At 35.0% G+C, this 22,841-nt stretch overlaps 1 protein-coding gene across 9 annotated transcripts in view; it reads left to right on the top strand.

Annotated features, from left to right (window-relative positions):
- Nucleotides 1–21,917, top strand: part of MAP2 (microtubule-associated protein 2) — a 267,610-nt gene extending 245,693 nt beyond the window's left edge. For all 9 annotated transcript variants that reach the window (XM_012726979.1, XM_012727016.1, XM_012727014.1 and 6 more), the window contains 5 exons: nucleotides 3,195–3,535; nucleotides 12,971–13,063; nucleotides 14,983–15,064; nucleotides 18,205–18,317; nucleotides 18,525–21,917. In XM_012726979.1, the coding sequence (XP_012582433.1) occupies nucleotides 3,195–3,535; nucleotides 12,971–13,063; nucleotides 14,983–15,064; nucleotides 18,205–18,317; nucleotides 18,525–18,740 (845 nt within the window). In that variant the 3' untranslated portion in view covers nucleotides 18,741–21,917. The remainder of the gene's footprint in view (nucleotides 1–3,194; nucleotides 3,536–12,970; nucleotides 13,064–14,982; nucleotides 15,065–18,204; nucleotides 18,318–18,524) is intronic.
- The last annotated feature ends 924 nt before the right edge of the window (nucleotides 21,918–22,841 follow it).

The raw sequence follows: 22,841 nt of genomic DNA, 5'->3' as shown, positions 1-22,841 counted from the left end.
ATGTTCGTTGCAATAATGTGGATTTATTTTGCTCGATGACCTAAAATGAACTGATTGATGACTATCCCAATTTGTATAAAACAATATAAAAACAGTCCTACCATTACCTACTTATATGATGTGCTACTATCAAAAATATCACATAAAACATGGATTAAATTGTTTTCACAAATATATTCTGACAAAATTCTACCACTTATTGGGTACATATGATGTTAAAATGCTAAGTCACATTGTTTGCAAATTAGCATTTCTAATAAATTAAATTTCCATTAAAATTACTGCTAAGTGAATGACCTTTTAGAGATAATTTATTCATTGTTACATAGCTAGTAAGTGGTTGATTTTGGTTTGCTACCCACTGAAAACTTCACAACTTAATGTCTTCTTATATACTTAATTGTAAGAAATAGTGCTAGAGAACTGCTATTATGTAGAATTCCTGAAGAGAGTAGTATCTGTCATTTAAAAAACAGACAATTTGGAAGAAAGCATCTCTGCCATTTAAAATCCACTACAAAATGGTGGAATTCTACTACCACTATTCTCACATTAACTTTTTTTTTTTAATATTTAATAATAGTCCCAGTTCAAATGTCACAATTTCGCATGACATTTAAACAGTACTTTTTGCCTGCAATGAAAATGTTTATTATAATCAAACCAGTTGTGCCATATACAATTTAGTTTCATGAAGTATTGATATCTACGAAAATATGCTAGCGACACTTAGAAATCATCAAGACTCCTTTTTTATTAACCTTAGCAAAAGGAGAATAGTCAAATGAATTAGCAAAGACTTAAGAGAAATCTCAATGAAAAGACTTTAACTCCAGCCATCTAGAATTGAAATTGGATATTAGTATAACCCCAAGATGTTTGAGACAAAACAAAGGCTCCCCAACAACACACCTTGAGTTGTGCTTGTTGCTATGGAAGCAAACCAGCACTTGTTCCATAAATCCACATATTCAAGCCACTCTTCTCTGCCTTTTAAAATGTATCTGTATATAAATTGCTTTTAATGATCTCAGCTAATTCTATTTCGACTTCCTAACTTACTTATATCCATAAACATATTATTTGCCAGTCATCATAACTGATACTCTGACTATTTGAAGACAGGGTCAGTCACTTTTTTCTCTACAATGCAGTAGCTAAGACACATAGGAGCAGGTGGGAGAGCAAGTCATTTCCGACTCCGATTTGCCTATTACTTCCTTACCTGCACACGAGAATGGTCTCCCATTTTGCACAGGTGTTGACTAAAGGGGTAATCCTACTCTAAGACACAAACAGCATTGTAAATCAGTGTTACCTCAGTAAATTCATCAATAGAAGTAACCTCTCTCACTTAAAAAGATACAACTTGAAAGGAATCACGTTATGCAAGAATTTCATTTAACACAAGATAGGGGACAGCCCTCCCTGGTGGTGCAGCAGGTTAAAGTGCAGCACTGCAAGCAAGCCTCAGCCACTGAGTGCAAGTTCCATCCCTTCCCCAGAGGTGATCCACATGGAGAAGCAGACCTCTCCTGACCTACCAGCTGCTCCCCTCAGCAGTGTACTTGGTCATTTGCCTGTTCTGCTCCCCACTCTGTCTCTAATGAATCCTCTCACCGCCCCTGCACCTCTGGCCTGCACCCCAGTTCTGTCTGTATAAGTACATCAATCTTAAAAAAAAGAAAAATTTCCTTCCCTTAAAAAAAAAAAGATAAGGGAAAGACTTGATCATGAAAAGTTGACACAATGAATAAGATCATAGTTTAATAGAGAAACTCGTGAATAGCCTGTAAATTGTTTCAGCATCTTAGATTTAGTGTTTTTATTTTCAGAACTATAAGGAAACACTCCAGGTTGTCATTTTAATGGCTGGAATATAATTTATTACAACAAAACCAGATCGTAGCTATCATTGACTGAACCAGCAGTCTGAAGAACTTAATAAGTGTGGCTTTTGCTTATTCCCCAGATGTCTAAAAATACTGTCCATCTTTTTCTTCTGAGGCTTATGATGTTTTCCAGGAGTGTAGCTATAACTTTCACTTTTACAGTCTTTTTTCTTTTAGTGAAAATGGGTCTGCACATCTGAACTACTGCTTCAGTTCAGTCTCCATGAAGTAGAAAGCTACCTTAACACATGATAAATTAATTAACTAGCTAATTAATTAAAATTTTAAAGAAAAGTTTAAGTTTCAGTTGGGTCCAGGCACTATGAAAGCCATCAATGCTAGATATAGAGGGAACAGACTTAACTAATAAGATGAGGTTAAAAGCAAGTTGTAGCAAAGATGTGTTTCTCAGCATATCCTGTCTTACTAATACTAAGTGATTATTGATTTGACCCCAAACTAAAAGTCAGTAATGAAAGTATGGGAGAAAACTTTCAAGTTTAGGTTCACTTTGAATATATGGTTAAAATGTTCTATTTATATAAGGATAGAGATTTTTTTTTTTACATATTAAGAGCTGAGACAAATTTCCTTAACAAAGGAATTACATGATAAATAAAACAATTCCTGGCATAATTAAACAGCTTCTCATAAAGACATTTGCAGTTTGTAGTGTTCCTATAAAAGCCACAGGAGTAACAATGAAATGAAACTCAGTAAATAACTTTTGACAGGAGTCAATATTTTGTTACATGTATAACTAGATGTCAGAATGAACTTATTATACAGGAGAAATAATGTTCCACTTATCATTCAAGGAGTCTTCAGGAAACATCCCACAATAAACATTTAAGTGCAGAATTGTATGTTTTATATCCAATTATTTTTATTGAGGTAATGCTGTTTTTTATCGTTGTATGTGTTTTAGGGGCTGGCTTTGTAAATTGATCATAAATCAAATTTAAAAAAAGCAAAACATAAAGGCCAGACCTGTGCCCTATTAATGAAACAAGTCAAGAATATGTTTTGACACATTCCTCATGAGGGTTATGAATAAATAATCGAGAAAGCCCAAGTCTTATCCTTGCATTTGCAGCAATGGACTTTCAAAAGAAGGTCACCAGGTTGTCAGTCTAAAAAAGGAGACTCTCACTTTTTTAAATGTTATCATTTATAACAGCATTCTAAACACTTTAGAAATTTAATGCACTACTATTTGTAACAACCCATAGGAAAAGGGATGCCAAGGTGAACTTTCTAATTGATGCTGTAATTTTGTTTTGATTTTCTTTGTCAATATAGGGTCAGAGCCAATTCGCAGAACAGGAAAAAGTGGTACTTCAACTCCTACTACCCCTGGGTCAACCGCCATCACGCCTGGCACCCCACCAAGCTATTCTTCACGCACACCGGGCACTCCTGGAACCCCTAGCTATCCCAGGACCCCACACACACCAGGAACCCCCAAATCTGCCATCTTGGTACCCAGTGAGAAGAAAGTCGCTATCATACGTACACCTCCCAAATCCCCTGCTACTCCCAAGCAGCTTCGACTTATTAACCAACCACTGCCAGACCTGAAGAATGTCAAATCCAAAATAGGATCCACAGACAACATCAAATACCAGCCTAAAGGGGGGCAGGTAAGAATCACATGAACACTTATTTGCTGCCACAAGTAATTCTCATGAACGTTCATGTTGGATTCCTCATATTATATTCTAAAAATTCTTATAATAAAAGGGAGTTAGAAGTGTTAACATTACTGGTTATGATCCATTGCTAAGAGTTTGTACCTTATGTGTGAAAGCTAGCTTATAAAATATAGTGAAAATCACATAACTTGTCCATTCCTTCTGGTTATTAGTAAATGAAATATGATTTCACCATATATAAGAACCTTTTCATCTTTGCCTTAGAGCTCTTTTCCGAATGTATCTCTATTATCTTGTGACCTATTTAAGAGATCAAAGTGACATTTTTGTAGAGTATTTGAATGTTGTTTTAGATCCTGATAGTGAGTTCATTTGACTTTTTACAATTCTATTTTTATCTCTTCCATTCTTCCCCAAGTAATCCCTATGGCACTGTCAAACAGTTGCCCATGTAGACTACAAAATCAGAGTATGGCTCACCAATTTTCCTCTCTGATTGTTATTATTGAAGCATTGCAAAGGGCAGATATTCATATTTATAAAAAAGAGCTCTAAATGAATGGTGTAATGAATAAAATTATTATATCAAAACTTCTGTTTTATCATAGTTGTATGGAATAGACTTATGAATGAAATTCTACCTATTGACTCTTAAGTTCAGCTATAGAACAAATGAAGGATGCACACCATTTTTTTTTTGTTTTACAAAAGTTTATTTTTACATCATTTTGTACCTTTTTTTTCTTTTCATCTCAATTGTAATCCCCTTGGGTTTCCCATCACCAAATCACCCGTGGATGCACACCATTTTTTAACCAAAGAGCTTGAGTTTACTGTCAGAGACTGACCCCATCACAGGCTTTCAGAGGGCAGGGCCGTTAGGTGGGAGCAGTGTCAGCCAGCAGAGATTTCTAAAGAAGAGAAAAGAGGAGCGGGCACGAGGAAGGCTTGCACCCAACTCCGATCCCCTGTCTTCCTCACACCTGCTCCCCTTTTTCCCTCTTTAGAAATCTCTGTTCGCCGACTAGCTCCCACCTAAAGGCCCTGCCCTCGAAAAGCCCATGATCAGGGTCAGACCCCGACAGTTTACCACAGTCTTAATTTTGCTTATACACTGTATGTTTGAACAAAGCAATTAATCTGGGAAAAGATTGATAAATATTTAATATTTCTCCTGTGGATATTAAACTATACCTGGGGTAGTTCAACTCTTCTTGCCTTTGAAGTGATAAAGAGAGAGAAAGATGAAATAGCAATAATTTCCTTTGTACATGTACACATTTCTGTCTTATTTAAGGAAAGCTTTTCTTTTGACCTCAGTATTCTCACTGTCACTCTTTCTTCTCTCATATTTTCCACAGATGATTTCTAGTGTTCTTTCTTCATGAAGAGAAAAATTATTTTCAGGCAGGTTTAGAAAGATTTTGTTATAATGTGCATCTCTCAAGAACTCACACTCACTATTAAAATGAGAATTGACTGGTATGCCTTCCTTTAAGCAACAAACTTCTGTTTTATTGTAATTCTGTTCAAGAAAGCCTAAAGAGTTAAGGAAATTCAACTAAAGGAGGGGAGGAAGGACTCTTGTGTTCTTTAAAAAAAATGAATAGTCTAAAAAAATGAATATTCTGTAATACTTTAATGACAGAATGATACACTTTCATAGGAATAAAGTTATTAAAAATGAGCCCCATTCTGTATAATTTTGAGTCCCATAACCTCAAATTCTAACTAATTTAAGCCTGTGATTCCCAAAATCATACTATTCTTATACTCGAGGTTTTTAACATTCAAAAGGAGGAAATATTTTGGACTTTTTGAAAATATCCAAATATATTTTTATATTGATGAATACATACATGCAATATGTAGGCTGTTGAATCAAATCAATTTAGTAACAATTTAAAATTTTTTCATTTAGTTTTTAGTGAGTCATTCCTAAAAATAGAGTAACTACTATCTATATTTGAGACCAGTTCTTTTTTTACTAATATGTCCATATCCTGGTATGCTAGACTTTACTTGCCTATAATCTAGAAAATATTAATATGTTTCTTTCTGAAACTATTAAGGAATATACATAATTTTCAAGATATTCTATAGACAGGAGAAAATTTAATGAAAAATTAATAATTATTGATAACATCTGACATAGACATTTACAATGTAAGATTTTCTTTATTTAAAGGACTCTTCAATGTAGAGAGACGAAAAGAGAGCTTTTAGCCTCTGACTTGCTGGAATCACTAAGTTTAAACCAACCTAAAAAATATGGAGATATTTTATGTTGTCTTTCTGCTTTCATATCATATCTGGTTGTGAATATTTGATATCTAGTTTTACTTGATCTCTCCTAGATGAGGCAATACATTATATTGACATAAATACATATTCTTTTGAGATGAATTCCAAACTGCCCAAGAGTTTGTGGTAATTCCTTAACGTAAAGACAGATACACAAAAATTACAGAGAACAAAAGTAGTCTCAAAATCACAGTGTCTGTCATTTGAATAAAATCTCATCTCCCATAAAGCAAGTGTTAACCTGTTACAGAATTACCCATCTCAACTTGAAAAATACACAAGAGTAGTTATGAAATGATTTTTGTTAAAGAAATAGGATATATTTTCTGACCAAAATAAGAAAAAGGTGAAAGAGATTTGCCCTCTACTTTGTGATAGAGAACACTGACGAATCTAAATTAGAGGGGGAAATGGATTCAGAAATTGAGATGCCCTGCAATTGATCTCTCTTTGTAGGAAAAATATGTTGCTTGGTACTTTAATACCACTCTGACAACAGCTTCCTTACAGTGTATGATCTCAGATGCAGGAAATGGACAGGGAGCCTTCTCTGTACATACTCAACTGGAGACTTTGTCTAGATTGTTTTCTTTTTTATGATAAAACATCTTAGAATTAGAGACCTTATTATGTGACTAAGAACCCACAAATAGACATTATTTAGGAAAACGAAGCCACATCAGTATGGTTCCCAGCTGTAAATTGATTCTATTAGTATATTTGAACAGACAATGACCAATCCAGAATTCGTGAAGCAGATTAGAATATACTGATATGTTCCATGTTTTATAATAAAGCTAGGTGGTCTTTAGTACTGAGGAAAACATGACCTCAAATTCTTGTTCATGAAAATGGGAATAAATTTATAGATAGCACCTCAGTTCAGTTCACCTGACTTTATTGTCACCAAATTTAGACTGTATGTAAATAATTTTATTTTAAATGTATTATTATTTTTTCCCAAGTATATACAATAACTAAAAATTGGGGGAGAAAATGTTTAATAAAATATGCATTTGTGTTGGCGATTCAGTAACTCCCTTAGTAGAGAATTTTATTATTTGTCCCCAACTTGCACATTTATTGTTCTTCCTTATGTATAAGTTTTCACTTATCACTTACTATCTCATCTGCTAACATAAAATTTTCTACTGGCAAAGATGCTCAGCCCAGTGGCTCAGTTCAGTGAGTCAAAGCCAGGCCTAATGGAATAGATCAGCTAGCTGAAGATATGAGGAGCTTAACAGACAGCAATAAACTTAATCTTTTCAGCTAAAACCAAAATTCATTCTGCTGGAAAAAAAAAATTTGCAACCCTGAATGTTTTGTAGATAGTAAATTTGGTTAATTTAACTCAAGGCATAAGTAAAACAATCTTATTAAGTCATTCATTTGAAATTTCTTAAATAGTTAGCATTCCAATCTATACTAAATCTAAATGTTGAAGACACAGTGAATTTTCTAGGAACTTAGCAACATTATTTAAACAAAGGTAGAAAAAGAAAGTTTCTTTAAGTGCATGGCATAAAAAAATGTAGGCAACAATCTATTGAATGGTGTTCCTATATTTCCTTTATTTCCTAATGATGAATGAGGTTTTTTATAGGTTTTTTGATTTATAGCTACTCCTACAGAATGGCACAAAATAAGTACTCAATAAATACTCCTACATGTTTTGGCAGGATTCTTGTTTTTTAATCTCAGCCTTAGGAATATCAGTATAGAAAGTATAGTTGTACTCATGTGAGAATTGGTTTCACTAAAATTGTTTTTATTCGAGCTTGTTGTATAGGGTGGTAGGTAGCTCTTAATCTCTGCAAGGTCTGTCTGTGGCTTTGATTGATTGCTTTGCCAGCTGCACACTTATGCTTCATTCATAAAACAGCCAGTCATATTCAGGTCAGCTGACCCAATCACTTTAAAATTTAAATTTGAAATTTCTGAACTTTTATAATGTGTATATGAAATAGATTAACGCAATCAATTACTTATTAATACACTATTGAAAAGTTCAGACTATTCATTTTAGAAGATTATGTTGCATCTTCCTCCTAATTTTGTATTCTTTCAAGACTTTTTAAAATAATGTTTAAAATGCAAGTTTTGAAGTTAAGTATAGGTAACTAAGTTTTCAGGTTCCTATGTATAATATCAAGGGTCAATAATGAAATATTCTAAAACCAACTTTGTCATCTTAACATAATATGGTAAGCTCTCTTCTATTTTAAGTAGCACCAGAAACTCAAAAGTTGTACACTCATTTATTCTGTCATTTATTCAAGAGATATTTGCTGAGTATCTATTTTGTGCCATGCTGTATTCTAGGTAAAGACTACAAGGTAGTAGAGAAGTAAGCCACGTGAACAACTGGGAAAGAACATGTTAGGTAGGGGAAAACACATCAAAAGACCGTCAGGTGGAACCTGGTAGGTTTTAGGAAGAACACGAGCATGAGTGTGGCCAAATACCACATAGATCTTTGAGAGTACAAAGTTTGCATTAAATTTCTAATTTAAAAAATAGTATTTTACCTTCTCAAATAATACTCCAGTATTGCTAAATAAGAAGATCTAAGAGTTATCTTTTCATCTCCCTTTTTTCCCCATTACCTATCCTGGGCATCTGATTTTGTGCCTAAAATTACATTTAAATCTACCCATTTTTCTTAGTCTACTATGCAGTACCCTAACACAGGATACATAATCTCTTGTCAAAGTCTCTCAATAGCTGTTTATGGGTTTTGATGAATCTGTTTGTTCTCTGGTATTCTCACAGCATTTGAAATTAACATTCCATTGTACAATTGGTTATTTAATGTCTACCTTATCTCACTAGACCATAAACTCCATAAAATCAAGGATGATAAGATCCTACTCATCTTCAGGGTCCAGCACATACTAGGTACTCAATAAAGAGTTGTTGAGTGAAAGTTGAATCAATGTAGTAACAATATGCATGGAGAGGTGCAGTCTTCTAATAACTTGTTGAATGATGGTGAATGATCTAATACCACAATATTTATTATATAAAGAAACTTCACATGTTTGAACCATGGTAGGTTTTCCTTCAAAGAATATTGGACTGGGATATAAGAGCTGATTTCTTGGTCTAACTTTTCTATTAAATTATTATGTGATATTAGACACTAACCTCTCTGGTCACGTATTTTATTTGTAGAATAGAAACAACAAAATGGTGTGCTTTAATAGTACTATCTCAGTTAAATAGATTGTGAGGTTAAGATCATGAATCTGTAGTTCTACTTTGAGTACAATTAAAATTTTTGCATTACAACTAATCAAAAACATGTATTTAGGCATTCTGATAGACTCCCTAAATATCTGTGCTAATAGAGTAAGATGTGTTTAAAAGCAGTTTTTCTGAAATAGAAAAAGTACAGTTGGAAGAAAGGGAGTACCTCAAAGAGAAGGAGAGGAATAAAATGAGTAAATCTGGAAAGAAGTATTACTTATATCTTCTTATAAAATTTTAGGTATTGTTCTGATCCTTCATTTAGACCTTTTCCATCCTATCTTAAATTAGTTGCCTTCAATTTTATTTTACTTCTTCACTTTCAAATTTATATTCAAAGAAAATGAAGTTATTCTGGAGGCAACTAAGCATTTTCAGTAGGGCAGAATTTTTTTTACACATTGTATAATAGTGCAGACTGAAAATCTACTGACTACTATTAACATGTGGCCAAATCTATACACTTTACAAGCTTATTTTTATTGTTCTCATTTATCTTTCATCAGATAAAAGATTCTGCTAGATACTCCAAGATAAGAGGGGGATGAGAAATAACAAGTCATGGTCTTTAATATCTAAGCATAATGGAGGATTTTGCTTGTCTTCTCCTATGTCTTACTTGATGTTAAGTTCTTTCCAAACCATTTCTTTCCATCTCCCTAGGGCTATAAATATAAACAAGAGGAGTAATAAAATACCCCCAGGAATTTTTAAATACTGTCAATCAAACCAGCATGAAGAAAAACTGTTCACTGAAATATATTCTATTATACTGACAGTATTTTTTCTATCAAAGTCATAATTATCTCAAAATGAAAACTCCTTGATGTCAGAGACCCTGTCTTTATGCAATTGAACTTTCATACTCTAATTTAAGTAACTTTTGTAGGATAATGAAAAGTCCTACAGGTAGATTTCACAAATAACAATTTTAACTGGGGAACTATTATTTGGGGGGTTTACAAATTTGAGAACAGTAGGGTCTCTTTTTGTTTACTATTCAGATGAATAGTACAAGCCAAACAAGGGTATGAGAACAGCTTGCAATAAGGGCATTCTAGAGAGAGAGAAACATTAGTCAAGTAAGCCTGGCTATGAACTTGACACTATAAAAGTGTCCTTCAAGTATGAAATGTAAAGCCTTACCAAAATGTGAAGTATTAAGAGGGTAACAAAGTTCTCAAAAATGAGAATTTTTGAACACTGGTTGTCTGGCCAAAATTTTTTGATGCATTTAATAGGAAATAGGAAGCTTAGGAAATTTTTGACCAAGGTGCAGTTTTAGCATTCACCCATCATTGGATAATAATCCATTTCACATCCCCTGCAAAGTGTGCAGAAGAAAACACAATCATGCTCTTTCAAATCACTATTTGTATTCATTGTGCAAGTTTAAAAAAAAAATAGTTAAAGAAATTAGCAGATTCAAATGTGTTTTTGCAGTATTCTTGGATAATGATTATTCAACTATCTTTCCTTCATTTTTTGAATATGTAAAACTTAGCTTATTTGTCAAATTCAAGTTTATCATATTTTTTCTATGCAGTCTCTCAAATGTTAATTCATTTTCCCTTGAAAACCATTTTCAGGAAAACAAAGTTTAATGAAGTTCCTTCACAAAGGAAGTAACTATGTTTGCATCTGTTTGTAGAATACAGAGAGTTAAAACTGAACTCTTTAATAAGAAAATAAAGCCTTTTTCATTCAGATAGACATCTGCTTTTCTGTTTTATGTAATGGTTTCTGAGGCCTGTTGGATTTGTGGAAATAACTCTTAAGATGTCAATTACTTGCAAATGGTACTAGTGCTCTTGCTGTGAAGTATTTGTAACTTTGCTAAGATAACATGAGTCATACAGACTGGGCCTAGGGTGTTCAGGTGCAGTCAGTGGAGCTAAAGCCTAAATCTTGGTGAACATCAGTATCCACTGCCCAAAGTTATGTTTCTGTTATAGCCACCATCACGCCACACTTTGCCTTATTGTTGACAAAAGTGATAACTGTGAAGCTATTGCAAAAATGGAAATATGCAATAGCATGCCCTTCATGCATGGCAAAGCTCTACTCACATTCTACATTGAGAAGAGAGAGGTTAAGTGTCAACTAGTAGCTTCACTAAAAAATCTAGGACTCTATAAAGTCAGGGAAAAATTCACAGAATCAACTTTTCCATTTTAGTAAGATCTAAATTGTTTCTGAATTCTGTTGGCAATGTATGCAATCCCTCTTAGTCTGAAACATTTGTTTTGGAAATCATAACAATTGTCAAACAACTGATTAAATGTTAGCATCAAACAAATTTGAGCAACTGAGTTTGGAATCTCCATTTCTGCACAAAATGAATCAGATTTAACATTTGACTTTTGACCACTTGGTAATGAGTCACTTGAGTGGTATAATGTTCTCTAGGTTAAAATTTGTAAATGAAATATGAGTGCTTGTATGTGCCTGAAGAGTAGAAAAATTAATTCTACTTCATTGTTGAAGTAGTTAGATTTTCATGGAGAATAACTAAGAGTATTATTAGTAGTAATAATACACAAAGTCATTGACTTTCTACAAATAATTTATCTATCTATGAGATTTGTGCTGTAATGACTTATTGACGTGACATCTGCATCTGATGTTTCTGTGATGCCCATAGTGTCACAAGCACACTGTGTTACATGTAGACTCTGTGATAGTCTCCCTTTCTTTAAAATGGAATTTTTGTTAATGTCTTAGAGCCTCCCAGTCATCATGTCTTCTGAATTCAGATTTTTGACAAGAGGTCCATTCCCTTGGGCTGCCCATGAGAACTGTCAGTGATGTTTCCCTAAAGAACAACCTAGCTTGTCAATGTTAGGCAGGTTTGACAATGTAAGCTTTGCCTAGTTTAAAAATAGGATTGCAATATCCTCGAATTTTTGACTGTTTTGCAAATATCAAGAGATTTGATGCCATTCTATAAGCCTACGTTTCTAGGATAAATTTATTAGTATGGTTTTTAATAAAGAGTAAACTGTCTTCTAAAACATTGAAAATATAATTTCTCTTCAACTATTGGGGAGGCTGAAAGTGTAGTAGTTATGTCAAAATAAAACAAAACAAACAAATGATAACAAAAACATGGATTTCTCTCCATGCTTCCATTGATTATCTACTCTCCAAATCATGCAAATCCAAAGATATACAAAAGATATCACTGGAGTTATTACTTTGCACATTACATTAAACCAGAAGAACTTATTTACAGACCTGAAGTTACTGCTGTCTTTAAGACAAATGCTAACTACATTTCCTGGAAAAAAAAAAAAAAAAAACAGATAATTTCAAGTCTGCTGGAACCCAACTAAGACCTGAACAGCCTCTACATGACCTAATATAAGTCAGCTAAACCAGAAAGGGATGAATGAGAACACTCAACTATGGCATCTCCTTACACCAGTTGTGAGCCAGACCTCTGAACTGTGGACCAATGATACAGTGGAGTTCAGTGTATGATGTGGCTTATAATTCACTGATAGTTGATACTGAAGGGTAAGGCAGCCAGAGCAATGGCATATTCTTCAGGATCCTGGACTGAGCTGTGTACTGTTGAACCTCCCAGAGTGGACCTAGTCCCAACATTGCCCACAATATTGAAAGCCTTTTCCATGGATGATCAAGTTTTACTTTTCTATCCCTCTAATTCTTTCCAGATTACACCTTTGTCCCTTGGGGGTGCACTGGGAAAGAGACTCATAGTTATATGATATATCTGCTCGTCAGTTCCAGTGTTAGTTTTTTTCTATAAAATGATTATGTAGGTGGATGACCACTCTGGTTCCTAATAGTCAGTATCTTGAAAGACAAATGTGCAGTGAAATTACCTCCAATTCCTTTTAGGTTAGAATTTTAAACAAGAAGACCGATTTTAGCAAAGTTCAGTCCAGATGTGGTTCCAAGGATAACATCAAACATTCTGCTGGGGGCGGAAATGTAAGTAGAAGCTTCTAGAAAACAGTCCTGATTGCGTGGAGTCACCTGCAAAGCCAGCACCCTGTCTCTTTTCTGCCTTCCTACCAGCACACTCCTCCCTTCTCCTTGCTGCTCCACATGGCCACCTGGTCTGGGCACTTATTGGCTTTGCACTTTCAGTAATGGCTTCCTATCCCCTGTAAGAGCCACAATCAATTTCATGCTTTCAATTAAGGAAAGAGACCTTACTGGAATGCAACATGGTTTTTAGGAGGATGGCAGACCCACTTTACTTAACAACTTTGTCCTCTAGCCTTTGACTTCACAGTACTTCCTCTTGGCTACGTGAAAATCATAAGAATACACACTTAATTTAATTCATTTAAATGACTCTTGGACCAAAGACTGATATACTTGAAGTATCCAAAGTGCTTCACTATTTATGAGAGTTAAGGTATCATTTGCAATGATACAGAACTGGTGAAACATGATTCATGTATGATTCATAATCAAGGGATTCAGGTCCCAGTGTGTACTTATCTTGATAAGATTTTTCCTGTCCCTTGCATTGAGTCAAAATAATATCCTATAAGAGGAACAGTAATAAGAATCTATGTTGCCTAAATGTATGCTAAGTAGAAAAAGATACACTCAAATTCAAGTAAGCATGTCAGCATGGCTTTTCATAAAATATGGATCATAAAAAAAGATGAACCAGGCTGATTCTATTCTGCAGATCCTTTCATTTAAATGTCAGGTCCTGGTGGTCTTTTATAACTCAAGTATGTTGTAGGGGATCAACCGCAGAATCCTCACATGTAGAGTGGCTTTTGGCTCCTTGCTCTTCAACTGGGAAGAGATGGAGTCACGCTGTGAAAAGGGAGATAAGCGAGTGCCTTCTGCCAACAGCTGTCACCTGACGCTCAGAGTAACTCCACTGGGTACAAAGATGTCTCTGTCATGGGAAATCCACAGCAGTGTTTACTGGGCTTCATGCAGGGTGCGGAGCAAAACCTCAGGATCAATATGTACACTGACCTGGTGCCCTCCTCCATGTTGCCCTGACTAAGGGTATACCCCACATAGCCATCTCACAAACACAGTCTCAGTTGTGGTAAATAATGTTGAGAATTGGAGAGTGCACCCAGTGAATTCTACTGTAGATACCTCTGGTCAAAACACCAAGCTGGAAAAGGATAAAGATCTTAAAGTAGTAGAGCTTCCAATCTCCATAACAATAATCTTAAACTTTCCTCAAGTGTACAGGTTCCCTGAACCTATTTCCTTGGTGTTTTGGTAATCCCCAAACAAATGGGCAATGGGTCACACCTGGAGCAGCACTGTTTCAAATATTGGGAAAGTAAATGTTTTCAGTGAAGTATAAAGTAGAAAAGACAGTTGCTGTCATTTTATAATTCAATGTGTAAGTTCCACTTAGCAAAAGTATGATAATATTTTTAGGAAAATGTGTTTAGAGCTTCCTTCCTTCTTATACATTAAAGCAATGTTAGTATTCTTGTAATTATAGGCAGTGTTGGTCACTTTTATGTAAAAATCACTTTCAAGAATAATTCATCTCTTAGCTTGGCTCTTTGCTTATGAAAAAGTTTAACATAATATGGCTTAATTTCTCTGATTAGAAGCTTGCTATATTAATCTAGAAGTTTCTGTCCCTGGTGGCATGATCTGGTCTCTACTAATAAAATCTTCTCTTCTAGGATTTTCTTTCGCTTGGCTCCTTCTTATCAAATATGTTAGAGGGGAGGGAAAATAAGGGAGATTATATCTTCCTCGGTGTGTGTGTGTGTGTATACCTTAGTTTGAGTTTTTGAATGCTGCTGGGTATCAGGAGTTTGAATATGCTTTTAGATTTTGTGTATGAGCTTTGAGATTTGTCAATGTCAATGCTATTTAAAACATATTTTATATGGTTCACACAGGTACAGATTGTTACCAAGAAGATAGACTTAAGTCATGTGACATCCAAATGTGGGTCTCTGAAGAACATCCGCCACAGGCCAGGTAATGAAATCCTTTTTAATAATTTGAGAAACATTAAATTGGTTTCAATAAATTAACAATATTGTTCAGTTGGAAATTTCAAGGCATTGTCCTTTGGACAGGTAAACTCAATGCTATCAATAGACTGTATCATAGGGCAAGTTAAAATTTAATATATATAAAATAAATTTATTTCATATACTCAACGTGCCTATAGAATAATTGGGCCAGATGTTCATACATAATTACATGGACTCAAAATAGCATTTCCAAAGAATTTTCATGAAATTGTTTCTCTACATTATGTGAAGTAAGGTTTGTGTTTTAGCAAAACTGAAGAAATTGTATATGTGTGTCACACACACACTTCAGATCTTTTAAGTAGGTCAAAACATAATGTGAACTTTAAGAAAAATGCAATGATTTTTCAACTTATTTGACCATCTTGTTTTTCTACAATAGCTCATAGAACTAGTGTTCTAGAGTTGAATTTATATTCATACCTACTGGAAATTTTCCTCTAAATTATAACTGTCATATATAATGAATTATGAGTACTATGTCTTATGTATTTTGGGTAAGTTCTACCTCCATAATGGAAACAGAAGACAGCTTTCAAATTTGTGATATATTTATGTTTATATATATCATTGAGTGATGGAAGAACAGAGGAGACAAGCAGTTTTAACAATTTGTCTTGGCATCTTAATTAAACTGGGTAATAGGTTATCTCCACAAGTAATTGTTTCAAATATTATCAGAAAGAAAGCTTAAGAGCAACAAAGTTTAACAGGATTTCTGATTAGAAAGATTATCAAAGAATTTATATATTTGATACAACTTCATATATCAAAGTTGGCAAAGATAGGTAGACCAAATTTCAAATAGCAAGTACCTCTGAATCATGCCTGGAAATCAAGTTTTACTTAGACAAAGGAATTGGAACCTGAATATATGGCATCTCCATTAATAGTTTCAGAAGTGCTGCCTTAGAATTAGCTTCTCTTCCATCCATGAACTGGCTGAGCAGTCAGGGCAGCTGCTGGGTAGCGCCACTCTGCCAGGGTCCCCGAGTCAATTCTACACTTACTTGACTTTGTCCTGCCATGTCAGCTTGAGTTTGGTAACCACATTGGTTCTTTTCTTTTAGAATACAAAAGTAAACATGGTTTCTTTAATTCCAGGTATTAAATAGTCAAATGCACAGAAAAATCCTTATAAGTAAGGAAGTTTTCTTTATATGATATATGGGTAAGAAAAGACCATTGTCATGTATTCCCACCTATTTCTAAATCTAGCTCTTATTTTTGTAGTAACCAAATCAAATGTCTAAATTCACAAAGTGTTAGCACATTGTTTCTTGACAACAGCAAGCTTTTCACAGACTTACTTTGGAATGTGGAAAATCTAAGGAAAAAAATTAATGAAGATACAAATTAAAATATCTGGACATACTAACCTTACTTTGGGACAAACGAAGCTTAGTAACAATTACAGTCTCACGCCGTTACTACTACTGATGGGTACCAGAATTCTCCAGTACAACAGGCACTGATTCCTGATTTCAAAAGAGCTTCTCTAAAAGTTTTATAGAACTTTCTAGTAGGAACTCAACTGAAATAGATTTCTTAAGCTTCCTATTAAAAGTATGTACTGACTCAAAATAATATACATTATTGTTCATCTCTCTTAAAATGATTAAACAAAAATTCAATAGGGCTGTATTGAGACAGCAATAATCAGGAATGAAAGCATAAGCAGGCAATTTCCAATCAAAGGCTACCAAAAATTACAAAGTAAAACCCCAAGGGGATTAATCTCATCTAATTGAAGGCTCAACTTTAAGCAAGATATGTTTTATGAATCATGCTAATATCTTCATACCCAACATGTGAGGCCCACATAAAGTACAAATATTGAAAGAAGGACAATGACATACGAATTTCTTGTAAGTATGAATTAAATAACCTAAGCCTTCAGGAGAAGAATGAGTGCAATCCTAAATGTAAGCTAATAACATCAAATAATTTCAGGGGGGCCACGGATCAGGTAGTTGGGTATTATAATAAATGTCTACATATTACATGAGAAAAACACCATGAGGCTTAAGACATCTTTGAAGTCTCAACAGAACTTTCTCTTTGATCTACAAAGATGCATAAACATCAAGACTCCAAAATTTCTAAATCACTCCATGTTTCAATAGAGTCCTTCAGGAGTATTGTTTGTTTATTTTCCAAATCAAAATCCCAAAAGAAAGGCAATGTAGAGTGTAACATTGCTTACCCCAGCCTTCCAGAAAACATGTAAATCAAAACCAAGCTACTAATGAGAGTGAAAACAAATCTCTTTGATGTCTATAGGTAAAGACACCAAAATACCAAAAATTACAAAGTAAAACCCCAAAAGGATTAATCTCTTCTAATTGAAAGCTCAACTTTCTCCAGCCACTAAGCAAGATATGTTTTATGAAGCATGCTAATACCTTCATACCCAACATGTGAGCCCCACATAAAATGCTTCTTTTCAGGTAAAACGCATTATCAGACACTCAGGAGAGGCTAAAGGACAAAGAACTCCATGTGGAAGTCCCTGCATTTATGAGCCTGAGAAAGGCAAGCAGAGCTAGGGAGACTGCGCTGAACGGTGATAAGGTGCCTCCGCTGTCACAGGGCCTCCAGCTTCATTTCTGGAAAGGGCATCATCGTACTGCTATGTGCCCCACATCTAAGCTTTGGGACAAGTGACCTCTCACCATGAGGAATAATAAAAACTTTATTTCAATTTAATTTGTCCCCTTAGGAATAAGAGACTAAAATGTTCCAAACTCTAGAAGAGATACATACAATAGGGTATTTTCAGAGTTTTTGTTGTACATTTAAGGAATATTCCTCTGATAGATTAGACATACAGAAAAAAAGATATTAATATGTAAAGAAATCCATGTAATGATATTAAAAAATGTTATTATCCTGGATGGTATAGAGAAATGGGTACTAGTAATTCTTAGAGATTCCTTTCACATCCATGATGGGAAGGATAGTAGTTAGTTAACTTGGAAGTTTGCAGTTGTCTGTCTACTGCAGTCATTTTTGAAAAACAATCACCGCAAATAAAAAATTTAATTTTGCAGAGCATTTAAAAGCCTTTCTCTTCCATAGGTGGTGGGCGTGTGAAAATTGAGAGTGTTAAACTGGATTTCAAAGAAAAGGCTCAGGCTAAAGTTGGTTCACTTGACAATGCTCACCACGTGCCTGGAGGTGGTAATGTCAAGGTAAGCACCGAGGTCATAAGCCACTCTTTAAACCCTCTGAAATACTCTTCTTCAAACTGTACCTCAAGTTGAAGACTTGAATGTACAGCAGTAGGGATGGCAGAGCTGAATAGAAGTGACATTAATACCTCCCCTTGGGTCGAGAGAAAGTGCTAACGATCAGATGAGATGCTTGAGTTAACAAGGACTGATGTTTATCTTGAACAGATTGACAGCCAAAAGTTGAATTTCAGAGAGCATGCAAAGGCGCGCGTGGATCACGGGGCTGAGATCATCACGCAGTCTCCGGGCAGATCCAGCGTGGCATCCCCCCGACGACTCAGCAACGTCTCCTCTTCGGGCAGCATCAACCTACTGGAATCCCCTCAGCTTGCCACCTTGGCGGAGGATGTCACTGCTGCACTTGCTAAGCAGGGCTTGTGAATATTTCTCATTTAGCATCGATGTAATCATATTTAGGCATGAGCTCTTGGCAGGAGTGGGCTCTGAGCAGGTGTTATATTCATTCTTTACAAACCATAAAATAAATAATATCATTCCCAAACTGTAGTAATTGTTACAATTTTATAAAAAAAAAATCGATTAGTATTTGCAGAAACTGACTTGATTTCCATTTGCAACAAGAAGACACTGGCTTTACATGAGTACAATTGGACAGTTATTTTTATTTTGCTCTGTTTTGCATGGAATATTATTATTTCAAAAATTGCATTTTTACCTTTCATGTGCCTGAAGGCTATCCACTACATTCTGAAAGGCCTTGTTAAAATCCAAGCTGCTTTTTTCACTATTCTGTTGCTGGGTGAAAAGGTAAAAACTGCCCATTGTAACTTATTTACAGGTTAAATTAAATCAAGGAGTCTGATTGCAGGATGGGAAGAGCATGTAAGAAATAAGTTTTTTTAAAAGTGTTATTTTGTATAAATGGGAAGAAAGATTCAATTAAGTTATTAACATTTGGGACCTGGATAATTATAGCAGAGTATAAATCAATCCAATAAATTATTTAACTAATTAAAAATAGTTACAAAGCATTGGAGCTGTGGTTGAGGAAGTGGTATACAAGTGCATCTCTTAGGAATGAAGCACTTTCATTAGGATGGACTCGTGTCTGATTAGAATGTCAGTTGATCAGCTAGATTTGTGTCCACACTACCAGTTTCACACCCCCTTTCCATCTGTTTGATACAGTATTATAGATATAAATATATATATATTTCTCTGTGGCCATTTGTGATACTTCCTCATATACTTGAATATTATACTTCCTTATTCACAGTATCTGTGTCTCCTGCACCCTTTGGTGTTGCAATTTTAGGGTATGTGAAAGTAGATGTTAGCAGGGTTTGTTCCCTAGTTAAAAAAAAATACATTAAAAAAGACAAAAAGTTTTAGCATGAAGTTGCTTTCTGTAACAACTCAGCTGTAATTCTCTTTTAGTGCCAGATACAAGTCTCTCCCGTGATGCTAGAAAAATTTATTTTTCTTTGCTTTCACCAACATGGAGTTTGTGGGGGTGGTTCCAGTTATACATAAAGGGTTTGCAGATTGTTGGTTTAAGATTATGGGTTTATCTCATTTTGAATTACACAACAGTTTGGATTTCATTCCTATAACCATTCATGAAACAGATTCTTCAAAATTTCTTCCCCCCCCACCTTTTTATTTTTTTTCCCATTTGCTAAAGTTGAATCTAAAGTTAGAACTTTGGGACATGTTATCCCATTTTTTCAAACAGTATCTGACATTTGGTTTCTTTACCCAAAATAAAGTTCCCTTAATCAGAAAGGAAAGACGCAATATTTTGAGAAGTTATAAAACATTGAGATATAGATATCTAATCAATGTTTTCAAGACTCCTACATTATACTCTATGTAGTGGCTTATTATTAATCAGTAGAGAATCCTATTCTGACTTCATATACAGTCTAGAAATCACAAATCAATCAATTCCCCTTACCAGTCGTTCATCTTAGACTTATGAATAAGCAATGAAATAGTAAGTGGCCTAAATAAGTTAAGTTACCACGCTAAATGGACACATTCTAGTATTTTATCTGCTCTTTTTCTTGCTCAAGACTGGTAGGTTGAATCCAAAGTGCTAAAGGTGCCCTGGCAGGCATTGGATTCCTTTGAGCCAAATCAGTTCTTGGATAGGAGGGAAGGATGACTGTACTGAGGCATGAGTACAGTGGCATGTAAGAAAGAAGCCAAGGGCTGCAAAGACAAGAGACACGGTGCTATTTTGTGAGCCTGGGATATTGCAACCAGTGTGACTTCTGCAAAAGAAACTCTAGGAACAAATGTGCACACCATTCTTCACGTGAACATGTCTGAAGCAATGTATAAATCATTTATATTATACAGTGCTCTAAAGTTAGAAACTACTGAATCAGACTGTGGATAGATCTATTAAAATAGATCTATTTTCTGCCTTATAAATGCTCTAAGGTTTGATTTGACCAACCCAGGCATTTTTTTTTTCATCAGCTTCCCCTGAAGTGCACCAGAAAAATAGAAGAATGAAGAATAGCTGTGAGGTGTGGAGACTTTGGATCTTTTCTTACAAGTTTGATAGTGTTAAATAATAATTCAAGTTATCTAGAAAGGAGGTAGGACTTACTTAAAATAGTTAACTTGTGAAACGACTTTGTTTTTCAACATGGTTTTGATTTTTTTATAAAAAAGTACACATTTCACGTATTAAAATTCAGTTTCTTACAAATACATGGCAAAGATAAAAATTACCACACTTAGTTATCAGAATTGGAATCAAAATAAATGTTTACTTCACATCACAGTAAAATTATGATCAATGGATGCCCTTGTACTTTATAGAAATGTGATTCTGTATCAGAGAGAAACTAATCATTTAGACTAGTCAAAGAGAGAAACACAGGCTAAATGTCTTCTTATGGAGATAAGGGATAGGGCCCATCTTGCCTTCACTCTTTAAGATTAACTACACAAATTAAGCTTTATGAACACCACTTTTGTGGGGACACCCATACGCTGATCTAGAAGTTGAAACTTCCTAGTTTCAATTCTCGATCTACTAATGCCAGTTTCTCTATGGCTTTAGCCATTGAGAACCTGTTTAAGGATACATAAGTAATCCAGAGCTGTAAAGAGTTAAAAGGTCTACCTCTCCAGTGAACTCACTCTCTCTGGGTCACCTGCAACCAGTAATTGGGTACCTTACAATGATGCAGGAAAGATCTGAGTTCATGATGAGTTTCAAAGGCCTTGTTCATTGAAGAACTAACTCTCTCTGGATCCTCCTGCTGAGTTCCAGCAGGGAGATGGGCTGAAATCCCACCCACACACAAGACACCTGTGTAGCATGGACTAGGTAAGGTTGAAGATGACTGAAGGTAGAAGTTTTTAAATGGAAGGATAGCCTGATGGTAGCTGACTCTCTCCACACCCTCAGGTAGTAATACAGCAGGAAATGGAATTGTCAGCCTATTATACAGCCATGTCATTATGACTTAAATAATTATCTCAATGTAGTTGATTCCAGCATAGCTGCAATGATAGCTTATCATTTCTTTTGCCATAAAAAGGAGGAAAATAAACTATTCATGATCTAAGTAGGCAAAAATAAAAATAGAGATTTGTAACTGGGCAAGGAAAATTCTAGGTATTCCTCTTAAGGTTGAGATGCTGAGATTGGCATGAATGTTTGTTTTTTTACACCCACACACCTGGGTATGTAGGTTGAGACCAAGTCCCTGTGTAGACGTTTTATCTTTAAACTCAGAAAATGTCAATCATGGAAATCTACTTCAACTTTAGCAAAAAGAAAAAAAATCAACAAAAAGTATACTCTGTATGCTGGGATTCCAGGGTTCCAACATGCCACTACAAATCTGGGGGGTGGGAGGGGGGTTCTTTCTTCTGATAATTCTAGAGCCTGTTACCATAGAAAGGCATTTCTTCAATGGCTGGTTGTAGTTAGTTCATGTTTTTCAATCAAAATTTGCAAATGTATTTGTTGCTGTATAGTGATTGTTTTGCAAAATAAAATTGCTTGTCACCTAACTGGTAGTTTGATTTTTTTTCTTCCCGCGTATGTATACACATGTGCATATTCAATTTACACACACCCATATATATTGTTCATTTGTGCAAAAAAAATGTTGTAAAAAGGAGACTTTGATGATTATCTACTGAATTCCTACTATGAATCAGATCCTATCAATATTGTATTGGCAGGATGCTATCTGTTGAACTTGAATCAACCTGACCTAAAATGTAAAGGTGAATTTACTGATTCAGATAACCAGTAGGCAGGAGTATCTGCCTGATAGATGGCTAGATCCAGACACTCAGAAGATATAGCAGGAATACTTCCAAGTTTTAGTTGTGTTTCTTTTGTGTTGGCTTCATTTCAGGCAGCCCTTTCCCGACAATCACTGATGACTTCCTTCTTTTCCAGGCTTGGACCACTGTGTACCAAGCCTGGAGCCTGCCCCACAGAACCTCCAAGCCTTCCTCACAACCTGGGGAGTGTGCCACTGT

This window comes from Condylura cristata, unplaced genomic scaffold, assembly GCF_000260355.1.
Source record: "Condylura cristata isolate star-nosed mole 26May11 unplaced genomic scaffold, ConCri1.0 scaffold00002, whole genome shotgun sequence".
In the NCBI taxonomy this organism is placed as follows: domain Eukaryota; kingdom Metazoa; phylum Chordata; class Mammalia; order Eulipotyphla; family Talpidae; genus Condylura; species Condylura cristata.
The sequence above is the reverse complement of the archived record's forward strand: the minus strand, read 5'-3'. Positions and strand labels throughout refer to the sequence as shown.